This window comes from Canis lupus, chromosome X (genome assembly GCF_011100685.1).
Source record: "Canis lupus familiaris isolate Mischka breed German Shepherd chromosome X, alternate assembly UU_Cfam_GSD_1.0, whole genome shotgun sequence".
NCBI classification, from domain to species: domain Eukaryota; kingdom Metazoa; phylum Chordata; class Mammalia; order Carnivora; family Canidae; genus Canis; species Canis lupus.
This window is the reverse complement of record NC_049260.1, coordinates 96,267,446-96,284,223: the sequence shown is the minus strand read 5'-3', so window position 1 is coordinate 96,284,223 and position 16,778 is coordinate 96,267,446. Positions and strand designations below refer to the sequence as shown.

The window sequence follows — 16,778 nt, the reverse complement described above, 5'->3', positions numbered from 1 at the left end:
GTGACACCTGAGCTTATTATTCTTTTACAATAATTTTACCGGTTGCCAAGCAATGGGGGATAGGATACTAAAATGTAGGCAGGAGCCATATTTTGAAAGATCTTGCATGCCATGAGCTAAGGAGTTTGCACTTTATCCTGTAGAGAATGGGGAGCCATGGGAAGGTTTAAGTCAAAGAGTTACATGACCAGATTTTATTCGACAATAGTAATTTCTGATGGCAGTGTGAATGATGGAGCGGTGATGGGGAGTGAGGGGAGGAGTTTGGTGAGAGGATAAATGGGAGATTTGAGGGAAGAAAACAAGTTAGCAAGCTAATACAATGGTTCAGATGAGGGATGAGGGCCTGGACTAAGCTGGGGAATCAATTAAGGTGTAACAAAACTGGATTTTTAGCTATAATTCTGTGTACCAAAATAAACAAGGATTCAAATTTAAACTTTTCCAACAGATCAACCTAAGATTGGTCCTTTAGCTAACTAGTGAATATTTAACTTTGAATGTCTTCTTCTGTTGGAAAGACCAAATTTTAATTCCTTGATTATTTCAGCTTACTCTAAAGAGTTTGCTGAAATTTTTAGGTAAGGCACACATTAAAATATGTTAAAATGAATTAGTGAACTTCCTAGACTCAGACAATAAGGCACTCTCACTTACATGGCATGCTGAAGATTAGTTCGCAGTTTAACATAGCTCAATGCTGCTCTCTCCTGCTGTTGCCTTGCTTCCTCGTGTTGTCTTTGAGCTAACATCCATGTTACCTGCGTGCTTCAAGGAGAATTTTATTCTTCTTTTAACTTAACTTTTTTCTATGTAATTAATAAAGTTATAGTACAGAAAATGATCAAATGTACTTACTTATAATCAAGAGGAGTTTGATGATGTTCAGTCTGCATTGGATAGACACTCATGAAGCTATCCTCAGGTCGTAATCTTTTGGGCTCTCTCATAATCGTTGAGGTGAGTTGTGGCGTCTGCATCATAACTGGGGTGTGCAGTGTTTGTTCTCTGCTTAACCACATACTGTCACTACTACTGCTTTCTTCAGCTAAGAGAAAATTAATAGCAATTAAGTTCAGTCACTAATTTTGACTACCCAAAATATCTAATATAACCTGTTCAGGTCAACAAACATCTGGTTGCTTTCCACATGCTAGTGCTTGAAATGGGGATACCAAGATAACAGGTGCAATCCCTGTCCTTCGAGACAAAGAAAACACACGCAATGACAACAGTGTAGTAGTGCTATAAGAGAGGGCAGCACAGGTGGAATGGGAGCAATGAAAAGGATCAGAGTCAGCTACCCAAAAGTGCCTTCTAGTTAGAGTAGATACTGTGTACACTGTGATAATTTCCAGGCAGGGGAAGAACATAAACAAAAACATTGAGACACAAAACCATGACAACTGAACCATACCAATTTGCTGATATTCAGCAATTCTTGACCTGCAAAAAATGGCAATTTCATAGGGTTCAAACTAAGAGTTTGATGCTCCTAGGGTAAATGGCAAAAGGTAAGGCTGAATAAAGAGGCATGAATCAATTTATGGAAAGTCTAAGCTGTGCTAAGGTGGCGGGAACTACTGCCAAAGGTTTTATGGAAGGGAAGCAATGTGGAAGCTACATATTTTAGTCAAAGTATGTGGTGGCAGTGTAGAAGGTGGACTTAAGAACAAAGATTAGTGAGCAAACAGGACAGTTAGGAGGCTAACTGTATAGCCCAAGTGAGTGAGAGGTAGAAACAGGAATGGATATAATGGAAGAACGACTCCTAGTTTAGAGGATGCTCACCAACTCCAAGGGGAGCACAAATCCATATACGTATTAAGCACTAGACCAAAAACAGATTTCACACCTGCCAAAGCTATTTGTTTTCAAATCTGTAGATGCTGCCGTGATTAATAAAAGACAAATTCACATGCAAGTGTTACTGAATTCATAGTAATTTTTTTAAAACCACTGATTTGGGAGGTGAAACTGATAGCACTTGACGACTTGCAGGAAAACTACTTTATTAGAAGATTACACATGTGCATAGATATGTGTTTTTAAGAAAAGAGGAAAAAGGAATATGTACTAGTAGCTAATGCCTTAGACAGACAAATTTCATAATCTGAAATATAATTACATCAGCCATTAATTTCTACAGTGTTTAGGCTCTAATTTTCCCTTCAAATTTACACTGATCTGGCCAATCTATCAGTAGCCATCCTTTCTTCTTATAACTTACTAATGCCCCAATTTCTATGTCTTTTTTCAAAAACCTAAACAAAGAGTATTGACTCTTTCTGTAAAAGATTTATCTTCAAGATGTCATATAAACTGGGTGGCTCGGTCAGTTAATAAGCATCTGCCTTTAGCTCAGGTCATGACCCCAGGGTCCTGAGACTGAGCCCTATATAGGGCTCCCTGATCAGTGGGGAGTTTGCTTCTCTCGCTAACCTCTGCCCCTACCCCTAACTTGTGCTTGCTCTTTCTCTCATCCAAATAAATAAAGTCTTAAAAAAAAGATGTTATATAAATACCAATTCATTTGTTCTCTATGTAGTCTAATAAAAAGGAGAGATTTGATGGCCCAGCATAAATCCATTAACAATCAACTATTTGTTCAGATGAGAAAAACTTAAAGTGATGTGCAGGAAACATCATCTTTTAATCAGATAACTTTTCAACTTAAAACAAAACAACAACTTAACTTCCTATAGACCATTAGCCCTAACTATTTTAACTGGTCAGGGATACTATAAAAGAGATTTCCCCCACAGACTGGAGATGTTGGGATTACATAATCAAGTGTAAATCTAAGGTTGTACCAGTTATAAGTTTATGCATTTATATTACTGGACAAAAGACAACCACGGGACAATGAAGTATTGAACTCTATATACCTGATGATGGCTGAAGAATTATATGGCAATTAGAATATATGGCCCCTAAAGCTTTGACATTCCTCACATTAAGAGGTGGGGAATTATGTCCTATCCCCTTAAAGCTGAGCCCTGATTGCTTGGTCAAGAGAATATGGTAGAAATTATGCTGTGCCAGTTTCTGGCCTTAAAAAACTGGTAGCTTCTACTACTTCTCTTCAGATATTTGCTCTTGGAGCCCAGTCACATGCTGTGAGAAAGCCAAACAGCCACATGGAGAGACCACATGTAGGTGTTCTAACAGATAATCCAGCTTAAGTCCAGGGTGATAGCTGGCAGCAGATATATATTTAACTGAAGGTGCCTCCACAGAATTCATCACCAGCCTTTGAGTCTTCTCTCCTGGCTGAAACATCAGACATCATGTCCCTGATATGTCCCTAAGTTTTGGGGTAGTTTGTTATTCAGCAATAAATGAAACAAATGTTGGCAACTATGCTAATTTGTTTAAAGGTTCCAAAGGAGAGGAAAAAAATCCCCAGGCCCATTACAAATCAACCCTATAATAGTGCTAGGAATCCAAGAGATTCAAGTGTCATACTGCATTCCTACTTCTAAGATTACAGACAGAATTTATATCTCTATCAAGTTCTTCATGATAAATGACCTCTTCACAGAAATTCGTGAGAACCTCTCTGAATCTGCTGCTCCACACTTAAACTAGATAATCTGATCTCTTAGGTAACAACTAGCTCTATGATGCTGAGTCCATATCCCTATACATATAAAATATAGCATCATGATTAAAAAGCAGAAGTTCCAGCCTGAGACTGTCTGGCCAGTGAATAGCCGTGTGACCTTACGTAAGTTACTTAACCTCTCTGTACTAGTTTTCTCTTCTGAAAAATGAGGATATACCTAAAGAGCTTTAAGAACTGAGTTTATATATATAAAATGCTTAAAACATTCGACACATAACTGGACACACTATACAGGATACTATTTAACAACACGTATCTCAAATTTAAAACTAAGGTGAACCTAATGACAATTCAGTTGTTAAACATAAGGGGTAAATATAAAGAGAATGAACTATGTTCTTACTGAGTGCAAGTTGCATGCCCTCAACTACTTTCCGTTTTCCTGTAGATGGTTTTGATTTTTTACTCCGCACAGTTGACCCCCGACTGCTGATTCCACTAATGACTGACATGGTGTCATCATCACCACCAGCTAGCAAAGAATTTCGGTAAGACATCAGTGGAAGCCACACATCTTCTCTTCGGAGTGACATCTGAAAGGTCATGAACTTTTCCAAGTAAACATACCTTAAAAAGAAGTAGAAACCATTAGGCTTTAACACATAAAACTGCCATAGTTATTTTCCCCCTTTTTATTTAATTCCTCTCTAAAATAATCTTAATGTTCACATACCATAAGGAACATTCAATGATTTTATTATAATTAAATGAAAAGTAAATTAGAGTGAAACAAAACAAACATTTCCCTCAAAGCATACAGTAACAACTGAAGGATGTTAGTGTTTTCTAATATGTTTCTGTTCTAACTTTACAGGTCTTTTGCTAGAAGAACAAACCCAAGGCATATTTCTGGAAAGAGGATTAGATTTAAAACCATGCAATTTGGGTTCTAATCCCAGTTCTACCACACACAGCTGTCTAAGCATGGGCACTTCACAATTCAATCTTGGCTTCATCAGTACACTGATGAGCAATTTTGTATCCGTCAAGATTCTTCATTAAATGAAATAATCCAGAGCATTACAGCTTAGTATTTGTCAAGCAACCACTATGTCACTAGGCCCCAGCACTGGGGATTGGTACAAAAATGAATAAGATATGGCTCCTATCTGAAAAAAAGTTTCAGCCTGATGGAAGTCATACATTTACCCTTGGATCCAAGTATCACAAGGATTCTACGGCTGATATGTAATATAGCAATCAAAATTCAACTAACATTTGTGTGACTACTTTTATGTAAGGCATTTTTCTCTTGGGTTCTTCAACTCTATTCTTATAATCCTGGGAGGGAGATATTCTCATTTGACAGATGAGGAAGCAAAGGATAAGAATGAGAAAGCAATACAACCATGATTCAAATCTCAGGTTTTTGACACTAAGAGTTCAGTGCTTTATTATCTATTCTTCAAATACATGAACACAAATTTCATCAACTAACTTTAAAGTGCAATGCAAATAATCTGCAGTCTTCATAATAACTAATTCCAATCAATTCAAAATCACAAGTATTGAACACCATTAAAGAGAAAGGATAGGAAGAATCAGTTACAAAGATACTGCATGGTGTTCGCTTGGTATTTCTTAATTATATTTCAGCTATACACAGTAGTATAGTACTCCTCAAAGTGCGGACTATATACTGTCAGTCTAAAAACCGGTACCGATCTATGACAACATATGGAGCTTGAGCCAAAATATACTCACGGGTAGAGATTTACAAATATGTATCTACCACATAGCTTAACTGAACATTCCAGATAAGGAGCCCTTGCTGGTGCTATTTCTCTTTGTTCTCTTCCCTGTTCACAAAGGCTACTAACCTGATCTTACATCCTGACACATACGTTTATATTTTTAATATATATTTTTTTTCTCAAGTTTTGATTAAAATTTCAGTTAGTTTACATACAGTGTTTAGTTTCAGGTTTAGAATTTAGGGATTCAACACTTCCATACAACACCCAGTGCTCATCACAAGTGCTCTCCTTAGTATTGATCACCTATTCCACCCATCCCCTCACCCACCTTCCCTCTGGAAACCATCAGTTTGCTCTCTACAGTTAAGAGTCTGTTTCTTGGTTTATTTCTCCTTTCCCTATCCCAATCCCCATGTTGGTTTGTTTCTTAAATTCCACAGGAGTGAAGTCATAATATACTTTTACTATATATTTGTCTATAAACATTATAGAACAGTTTTATACTTTGCCTTTTGTACTCGACATTATGTTTTAAATAACCATTTTTGGAAAAGTGGCATTGCCTAATGCTATGGTGTTAATCATTTTCCAATATCTAAGTATATCAAATCAACATATTGTACACCTTAAAATTACACAATGTTAGGGGCACCTAGGTGGCTCAGTCGGTTAAGCATCTGCCTTTCACTCAGGTCATGGTCCCAGGATCCTGGGATCGACCTCCATAGCAGGCTCCTCATTCAGTGGGGAGCCTGCTTCTCCCCTCTCTCTCTGCCTCTATTGCCCACTTGTGCTTGCTCTCTCTCTCAAATAAATAAAATCTTTTTTAAAAATTACACAAGGTTATATGTCAACTATATCTCAATAAGTTAGGATAAAAAATTTTAAAGATGAGTGAGATCTGAGGATCTAACTTATTAATTATTACTGTGGTGATAACTGCTGATGCTATATTATTCTAACACTGTAAAACTGAAATTTGCTAACAGAGGAACACTTAAGTGTTCTAAACTGTTTTTATATTTAAATACAACAGGGTAAATATATGAGATTTAGGATGTGTTCATTAATTTGACCAGAGGAAACCTCTCACTATATATATATATATATATATATATATATATATATATATATATATATAAATCATCATGTTGTACACTTTAAATATATTAGTTTTGTCTATTATACCACAATAAACAGACAAAAATTTAAAAAAATTAATTCGGATGTGTGAATCTTATTTTAATCCCAATTCAATTGAACTGTAGAAAGCCTTTTATGACATGAGACTATCAGAAATTTGAAGAATGGGTGGTTTAAGAAAATTAAGGAATATTTACTTTGAAAAAAATCTAACCATTTTGACTGCTTATGATATTCCCTTGTATAAAAATCTACTGATCTCATTTTCTAACTGATGGATGTTAAGTTCCTTTGAACTTTCCTCTATTCAGACAATGTGATGGTCAAATTCTTTTACGGTATTCCATGTACACACATGTAACAGATTCTGTAGGTTATCTACCTATGAATAGAATTAATGGATCATGAGGTAGAGAGAATCTTAAACTTTACTAGACATTGTCATATGGCTCCACAAAGTGGTCTTATACCAATTTATAGTCATCAACGATGTATAAAAGTTTCTTGCTCCGTATCTTTGGCAATGCTATGGACTATCAAGACTTCTTATTTTTTGCTAATCTGCTAAGCAAAAAATGGTTTTTCATTGCTTTAATTTTTATTTCTTGGGACACCTCGGTGGCTCAGAGTTTGAGCATCTGCCTTCGGCTCAGGGCATGATCCTGGGGTCCTGGGATCGAGTCCCACATCGGGCTCCATGCAAGGAGCCTGCTTCTCCATCTCTATATGTCTCTGCCTCTCTCTCTCTATCTCCCATGAAGAACTAAAATCTTTTTTAAAAGTTGTATTTCTCTGATTAACAGTGTTAATTCTTAATTGGGATAAATTTATATGTAATAAAATGCACAGAACTTAAAGAGTACTGTCAGACCATTTTGCAAATAAATGCAGTCATGTAACCCATACATCAAGATAAAGAACATTCCTACAAAGTACCTTATGTCCTGTTTCCTATTCAAAATCCCCAACCCTAAAAGTGTCCACTACTGTGACTTGTATCACCAGGGATTAGTTTGGTCTGCTTTAGAATTACATGTAAAATGTATACATCTTTATGTGCAAAATACTGATAGACTTTCAGAAGACTTACATATACTGAGTTATTCATATTCCTCTGCCCTTTTATACCTCAAAGAGGGGATGAATTTTGAGAATTTAATTGCATTCGTTGGGCTCTTTTAGAACATAAGTCGCCATTTTAGGAGACTATACTAGAAAAAATATTGTCTTACTGGCCGGCCTGCTAAGGATATGACTAGTAGTTAAAACAAAAAAGATAAAAAGGAAACCTACTTTCCAGTATAGTCACAGCTTAGTACACAGGCTAAGATGCTCTTGGATGAATTACCAATATTATTGTCTGTTCAATGTTCCCTCCTTGGTTATACTAAGTGAAGAATGCAGATGAGGATACATAAAGCATTCAAGTTACACCTCTAAAGCCACAACTACACTGTGAGGGGAACATACAGAATTAAAATGGAGTATAATGCATAAAATATAGTTATAATCCTTAAATTATAAATTTTCTAAAGTTTTTTGTGCATTAATGTAATCCTACAGTTCTAATCTGTGTGTGTGCAAAAAGGATAAAAATCAAGTATAACAATTCATCCTTAAGAATTTCAAAACAAAATTAAATAGAATATTTTTAACACATACACCGTTCTTTTGTCTTGTCGGAGTAGTTTAGAAGAAAATTCACTCAGGATATCAAGAAATGCCAAATTTAAAGGTGGATGGCTCTCTCCTTGTGGGTTAGGCTCTTTAAAAGCAAATTCTATGCCATCTCTGCAACAATAAAGAAACATTTAAAGGAGTACAATACAAAATTTGGTAACTTAGGCAATTTCTCTCTAGTTTCGTTCCATACTAAGATGTTTCCACTGCCATGCATTTAATCTGAGGAATAAAGAGAATAAGGAGGCTATAGTGTAAGAATGAGAAAATTTACATTTTATGTCACTGTTACTTTAAAACAAACAAACAAACAACAAAACCCCACAAATATAGCTATCATTTACTTTGATTGTGGTTTTTCTACATTCTTTCCTCAGGTCTCTTCTCCATAGAAAATAGCCCAAATTCTCTCATGTAATGATCAGTACATTTTCTGTATTTTTCAGGATATAAAGGAGACCTATCATAACATATAGAACAAACTTAAAAATAATTATTGAAAACTCTTCATAATGACCCATTTAAGAGTATGTTTTAAGAATTAAACTTTACGGGATCCCTGGGTGGCACAGCGGTTTGGCGCCTGCCTTTGGCCCAGGGCGCGATCCTGGAGACCCGGGATCGAATCCCACGTCAGGCTCCCGGTGCATGGAGCCTGCTTCTCCCTCTGCCTATGTCTCTGCCTCTCTCTCTCCCTCTATATGACTATCATAAATAAATTTAAAAAAAAAGAATTAAACTTTACTCAGGGCCTATTTTAACTATATTTACTTAATAATAAATACTTCAAATCAAGATAACACCTCAACATTATAATCATATACCCTTTTCCAAAATGTAACTGTGTAAAAATCCAAATTAAATTGGGGAGAAAAGAAGGCAGGCTACTACATGAAGAAGTAATATATTACCTTCTCAGGATAATCACTAATCACTACATGTGTGGTCCTTAAATACTACCTACAATTATCATCCAATGTATTATTAAAAGGCATAAAAAGGAATTTGAACTTCTACAGCAAAGTGAAAGGAGAGAGTGAATTAAAGCTGGGGAAAGCATGGGACTAACTTAAAGAGCAGAAAAATCTCTGTAGGGAGACATTTAACATTTTTATAACTAAGTAAGCAAGGACTAAAAGAGACACAAATCAAACAGAGAAATTTCATAAAAGAGTTTTAGTTTTCCCAAAGGTCAGGCTCTTCATCTAGAATTAAGAAATAAAGAGATTACTGACCATGTATTGGATATGTTAAAACTCTAAAATATACTCATATTTGAAAGTATGATTGATCAACTAAATTACATGCCCCAAATTAAATCAGATCATTTCCAATTTTGATAAAGCAAAGAATATATGCAGAGAGAAAGAAGGTTGCAGCTCAAAACAAAGGAAAAGGTCATGACAAAATAGAAAACAGAACCAGAAAGAGAAAAACTGAATCAAATCTCAAAAATTTCTCTGCCTAGCAGTGAGATTATAATAAAAGCTGTTAAGAGAGTTTATAATACCTGATGAATATATGTTGCTTTTCTTCACATAATGTATAAAGATTCTGTATTGTTTTAATTAAAGCAAAGATTTTCTATAAAAGGAGTTTGAACCCTAACACATGTGTTAATGGAGATATCATTATTACTGGTTCTCAAAAAGACAATAAAGCATCTATTGAGTTTGGTTATTCTAAATAAGGGATAAATAAAAAAATTTCATGACTAAAAAACAGGAGATCTGAATAAAATATTTGGAGATTACTTGTGTAGCATAGCAATGGCCTCTCTTGTTTTCAATTGATCAAGTCCAAAAGTTAAAGCAAAACGTCGAGCAAGCTCTTTTATGCCGCTAAATGTTGAGGATGATCTATCAAAATTATAGCCGTTTTCCTGTATCATTTCATTAAAAAGCTGTTTGGAAAGAAAGAAAGCATATTAAACTTTTGTTATAATTATGGATTACTAATATCTTTTATTAAGATCACATATTCTCTATTTAAAACATACTAGATGTTCCATAAATAAAGCTTTGCATTTTATTCTAAAGCATGGATTTTTTAAAAACATGATACAAATGACCAAAAATATAGTACTTCATATATTCAGACCAGAGGTAGTTACTGACATCAGAAACCTTTTTTTTCCCCAGAAACTCTTAAGGTTAGTTATGGCACAATCTATTCTGGTGTTAACTGGATATTAAAAAAGCATATAAAAATATAAAGAAAAAAAAGAAATCCACTCAATTATTAGGCAACTATGCTATTATTTTACATTTACATGATAAATCTTCACATCAAGATCTTTCATCCTAAGTAAGCACAACAAAACAATTTTTCAACTACCAAATGGCCAAGGTTTTTAATAGATAATGGCTACTACTGTTAAGAGTTATCATGCAATGAGTACTCTGACCTGCTAGAAACAAACTGAGATAACCTTTCTATAGAAGAATCTGTATTGAAAGCTGTAAAATTTTGATGTCCTTTGACAAAGCAATTCTAATTACTGCCCTTTATCCAAAGGTATAATAATATTTGTACATGATACATAGGTACAAAAATGTTTTAGTGCTATCTGTAATGGCAAGGATTACAAAAGTCCTCGGCATTAAACAAGAAGAGATCTTGGTTAATTATGATCCCTGTATGCAAAATGCAACACTATACAGTCATTAAAAATTGGAAAGTATGTAATGGTACGAAAGTGTTATGCTTTTATTAACATAAAAAATTCAGGCTTGCTAAATAGAATGCACAATATGGTTCAGTTTTATAAAACTTAAGATTTCATACAGGCATAAAAAGACTAAGAAGGCTATTAAACACTAAAAATGTGGGCAGCCCTGGTGGCGCAGCGGTTTAGCGCCGCCTGCAGCCCAGGGTGTGATCTTGGAGACCCGGGATCGAGTCCCACGTCGGGCTCCCTGCATGGGGCCTGCTTTCTCCCTCTGCCTGTCTCTGCCTCTCTCTCGCTGTCTCTCATGAATAAATAAATAAATAAATAAAATCTTTTAAAAAAACCTAAAAATGTATTTTAGTGAAAAACAAGGATAAGCTGTATTTTTTCTAGTTTCTATATCTTCTAAAATTTCTACAGTGAATAACATTTTATAGGAAAAAAAATTACTTTAATGTTAACCTTTCAATACCTTTTATATTCTATTAGCTTTAATAAATATCCAAATATGCAAATGGAATTAAGAAATTTAACACCTAGATTTCTTAAAAGCAAGAAACCTTATGAAATTGAGAAAGGCTGGCTTATGTTCTGCATGCACTTGGTCTCCAGAGACAAAAGTATACTAAGTAAATTATTTCTATCCAATTATACCTGCCTCCAATTATACCTACCAATTATATACCACTGTCAAAATGTAAATGAATACGGTAGAGTTTGGTTATAAGATTGGTAAATGCTCACTAAAATAAGAAAATGAAAAAGTAAAATTCAGTCTAAACCTACCAAAGCTAAAATTTTCGTAACTATTTTTCCAGATAGATATATAGGTGAGTACAATTTTACAGGGATGCTATACTATAATCTTTTAAATTTTATTCTCAGACTATATATTGTTATCTTTACATATTAGTGAATACAAATCTACACTAATTTTATATTTTATATGCACTATACAATATATTCACTAATATCCTATTGATGGGCATTTGGATTATTTCTAATTTCTTGCTATTATAAACAATGTTGCCATGTGTAATTTGCAAACTTGTCCTATTATCACCTTGGATAAAATTTTAAAGTAGAATTGCTGCCACAAATGGCATATACCATTGTAAATATTGACATATATTGCCAAACTGCCTACCAGGAAGGCTGTGCCAATATATACTGCTGACAGTACCTATTTCCCCCATAGCTTAGATAGCTCTAAGTTCTGCCCATCTTGCCAGTCCGAAAGCAAAAAATGATCCCACTTGCAGAGTGTCTATTAGTGAGACTGAAAATCTTGTATTTCTACTTTTATGAACTGTCTATTGCATCCTTTGCCCAGTTTTCTACTTGTTACATTGAAAACTATTAGGTATTATTATGTTTGCCTGAAGTTGGTACTCTATATCTTACCTGTTGCAAACTGAGAATAAGGGTCTTTGCACATTGAATTTTGTCTATCTGCCTTGTTTTACTCATGGTTTCCTTGATGATATCTCCATAGTCATTATAATACTAGAAAAGAAATTTGTATAAATTAGAGCGTTATCTCTTAAAACTCCTGGACAATAAAACTAATTTTATGTTAGTCATGTATGTCACAAATATGTAATTGGCTGAAATTATGCATTCAAAGACAGAAAGAATGTCACTGAAACTTTAGATAATTTTCAAGCATATTAATCCCTAACACTAGTAAATTCCAAAACAGCAGTTGAGATCCAATCACCTTATGCTCCAGACTGGTTTTAAGGAGGTGTGGGGTAAAACAATGCCTATGCATGCTTTCTGAAATAGCACAAAGGACATAAAATTCTTGTGTTCTGTGAACTATGAGGACATTGGATATAATCAGTTACTTTTATAACTTATTGTTACTGGCATGTAGGTCTCATGCAGTTTCCAACTTTATTAATTTGGGTTATAGAAACTACAGCATACTAACACTTAAAAGAAAACTCATTGTGTGTGACATTTACCTTATGCATTTAATGAACATGAAATATTTTCTAATGTAAGACCTTGTTTCAAAATGAATATATAACTATCAGATGGTTATAACAGGATAACCATACCCTTATGACTAATAAAATTGACTTTAATCTATAATACCTGTCGAAAAAGTTTAAAATTTGCAAAACGACTTCACAAACCTTAGTTTCTTTTAAAAAATGTAAAAATGATAATGCCAAACAACTTTAAGTTCCAAAGTAATTTACAATGGTGCTAGAATTCTATCACATAGCAAAATATTTCAAAGAGAGAATTAATTAATTTGGTTTTGACAAATTTATTACATATTTTATTTGGTGACAGCAAAGGCTTTTAAAGTTTATATTTATAATTAGATTTTACATGAGAAAGATTAAAGAAAAACTATCTTACCATATTTAGTTATATTTCATTAGTACAATTAATATCCTTTCTACTACCACTTAAAAATTAGAGAATCTCACAGGTACTTATGAAAATTGTGAATAACCCACTGTGAATCAAATCAGATTATCAAACTAAAGGAACCTTAGTTATCACAGTGGAACAGATGAAGAAACACAAGAAGTGTTGAATTACTCAAGGTCATGAATGCATTATAACCAAGCCAAAACTATAGCAGCTAGGTCTCCTGACTCCTAGAACAATACCCTTTTTATGCTATTATAAAGCAGAGGAGGAACACCATCCTGTTATCTTAAACTAAACCCAAAGGTAATTTCTAATAGTGATCGTTAACCCAAGACAAGATGGTCCCAATATTCTAAATGAAATAAACTCAATAAACCCAAGACTAGAAGTATGAGGTAATACTACCAAAAACATTAAATTTTAAAAGAAATTTATTTTATGCTAGAAAAGTAATTTACTATTTAAAAAATTTAATGGCAATCAAGCATAAAAGCAAGTGTTACATTTTCCTTTAAGCATTATAAAAATAAGTTGCTATCCATTTTTCAACTTTACCTTCATATACTGCTTGAAGATATCTGCAGCTGTATTCATCTCCACCACAGTATATACAATTAGCTTACAAAATGCTGCAAGTAAATTTCTCCTCTTGTGCAAAGCTTCAATTTTACTGGCTTCATCCTCCTGCTGACCATCTGGGGGAAAAAAGTTACAAACATTAAGCCATCTGTATTTTACTTCAGCCATATGTATTTTTTTAATTCTCACTATAAAATACCTTTATTTGGGAGAATTTGAAAAATATGGTACACGCATTTAAATAAAATCCAAATTATAATCACTCAATATCTCAGTGAATGATCAGTCCATTAATCCCAATAGACAAAATTTTTGAGAACTCAAATAGTAATCATAAGGCTGTTTACTAAACATGTAACAAGAACAAGTGGAGTGAGTCAGAGATGAACTGATGTTTAGTGAAGTCAGGCTGAGCTTGCCTAACGCATTCACCCACTTCCCTAATAGGATAGCATGCCAATGAGGTCTGCATATTCAATGTCTGTTGTTTAAAGCTCTTCACAGGGAAGGCAGCCAACCTCAGAAATTATCCTATCCCTTCCAGGGATAACCCCATCCCACCTTAACTCCAACTCTTATTAACACGTACTTATTTTATACATATGACATATATTCACTAAGTCTGATCTAGGAACTATTCTTTTTAAGAAAACTTCACATATTTCTGCTCTGATACACTATGTGAGATGTTCAGATTTAGAGTTATCAAGAAAATAGACTTATTTCCAACTTTGTAGTCAAGGAAGCCAGACTATAGCCTCCAAGTCCTGCCAAAAGATTGTTTCTAACTATTTGATGTTGCAAATAAAATTGTGATGAAGCCTTTTACATAAGAACCTATGTAAAGAATTTTCCTCTGTGCAAAATTTCAAACAAAATTACTTATTAAAAACTGTCTTATTTTGATTTACATTTCTTTGGTTAGCAGTAAAGTCCAAGTTTTTCCATGCATTTTTAGCTATTTATATTATCTCCTTTGAGAACTGCTAGGTGTTATTTCCTGTCAGGTCGTCAATATAAGATTCCCAATACAAAAAAATAATTTGTGTAAAATAAGAATGTTATTTAAAACAAATGTTTATCATTTGGTCTCAATGCCGATATATAACTGATGTCTGTAAACATACCAGTAAATTAGGAGTTGAAATTCTCCCCTAAAAGACTGAAAATAGGCACATTTCACCTAGGCACAGATACAATGGGTTCCCTACATAAGGGTAATCTGCCTCATTCTAATAAAACCTCTAAAAAGGAGAAAATAAAAACATAAAACAAACGTTTACTTTACCCTATCTCTAATGATCCTCAATAACTGCTAGTAAGTTAAAGCGAAATTTTGAGAATGGTAGTTTAAGACAGATCATCAGAAAAAGTTTTGTTATCCCAAGTGCATATTTCAGAATTCCAAAGCCATTTGCTTAGAAACCTAAAATGTTTTGTTTACTCTTTTGAAAGATTACAGTGAATGTGTATGCTTTTTCTAAATGTCTCCATGATGATAATGGATTTCTATACAATACCACTTCCAATCACTGTTCAATACTACTCTTAGGAAGTACTCTTATATAGATGTTTTCCCGCTACAGACTAAATCACACAGAGAGTTTTTGAGCTCTGATTTTGGGGAGTTTTCACCTTGTTTTTCTAAGTTGTGTGTGTGTGTGTGGGGGGGTAATCTTTACAACCCAACATAGGCCTTGAATTCATGACCCTGAAATCAAGTCACATGTTCTTCTGACTGAGCCAGTAAGAAGCCTTGAGTTTTTTTTACCTCTTTGTCCAAAACTAGCCACCTTTTCTTTTTGTGGGGATTAAAGAATGTTAGAAAAGTATCTAACACACTAGGCCTTTCATAGATATCAAGTGCCATTATTATTCTGTGTTGCCAGTGCCTCTATTTTTTTAAAAAAGATTTTATTTATGAGAGAGAGAGAGAGAGAGAGACAGGCAGAGGGAGAAGCAGGCTCCATGCAGGGAGCCCACTGTGGGACTCGATCCTGGGTCTCCAGGATCAGGCCCTGGGCTGAAGGCAGCGCTAAACCGCTGAGCCACCCAGGCTGCCTGTGCCAGGGCCTCTAGAAGCATTGTCTTTTACTATCTCCTTCTCACCTAATGTGGGCCAACAAATTAAATAATCATGGTTCTACAACACCAGGGGTTAGAGGAGAAAGAAAAGCAATTGAATCTCATGCTGCTGGTGGGAGAATAAAACAATACGACTGTTTTTGGAGAACATTACTACAACATGTGGTCAATTTTAAGATGCACATAGACTATATAATCTGACAATTCCACTCTTAAGTAGGCACTAGAAAAGCATTTGCACACGTGCTCAAGGAGGTAAGTATAAGAACATTCCTTATAACACTATTTATAATAGGGAAAACACTAAAAACAAATGTTCATCAATATAAAAAATGGATAAAGTAGGGGTGCTTGGATGGCTCAGTCAGTTAAACGTCCAACTCTTGGTTTTGGCTCAGGTCATGGTCTCATGGTCATGGGATTGAGACCTGCGTTGGGCTCAGTGCTCAGTGCACAGTCAGCTTCAGATTCTTTCCCTCTCCCCCCTCTACCTCTTCCCGCTTGCACACTCTCTAAAATGAATAAATAAAATTTTTTAAAGAAAGGATAAAGTAGGGTTAATTCATATTATATAATATTCAGCAGTCAAGATGAATAAGCTATAACCATATGTCAACACTGAAAAATTTCAAAAATGTTAATGCAAAAAAGCAAGATGCAAAATAAAATGTTCAACATAATACCATTTATATGGAAGCTAGCACAGAAAATAAATGATACATTGTTAACAGATAAACTCCTGGTATAACAAAATTTTTTTTTGGTATAACAAAATTAAAATGCAAAGGCATGATAGCAACAAATTCAGGATAGCAGTTATCTCCAGGGAAAAAGAATAATTAGGATTGGGCAGGGATATAAATGAGGACTTCTTTTGTATCTATACTTTATTCCCTTAAAA

The 16,778-nt window shown here is 34.4% G+C and overlaps 1 protein-coding gene across 11 annotated transcripts in view; it reads right to left on the bottom strand.

Annotated features, from left to right (window-relative positions):
- Positions 1-16,778, bottom strand: part of STAG2 (stromal antigen 2) — a 136,519-nt gene that overhangs the window by 10,516 nt on the left and 109,225 nt on the right. For 10 of the 11 annotated variants that reach the window (XM_038588251.1, XM_038588250.1, XM_038588246.1 and 7 more), the window contains 7 exons: positions 13,769-13,908; positions 12,224-12,325; positions 9,903-10,051; positions 8,131-8,259; positions 3,972-4,195; positions 859-1,048; positions 658-768 (listed from right to left, as the gene is read on the bottom strand). In XM_038588251.1, coding sequence (XP_038444179.1) covers positions 658-768; positions 859-1,048; positions 3,972-4,195; positions 8,131-8,259; positions 9,903-10,051; positions 12,224-12,325; positions 13,769-13,908 — 1,045 coding nt within the window. The remainder of the gene's footprint in view (positions 1-657; positions 769-858; positions 1,049-3,971; positions 4,196-8,130; positions 8,260-9,902; positions 10,052-12,223; positions 12,326-13,768; positions 13,909-16,778) is intronic. The other variant, XM_038588252.1, reaches the window with a different exon arrangement.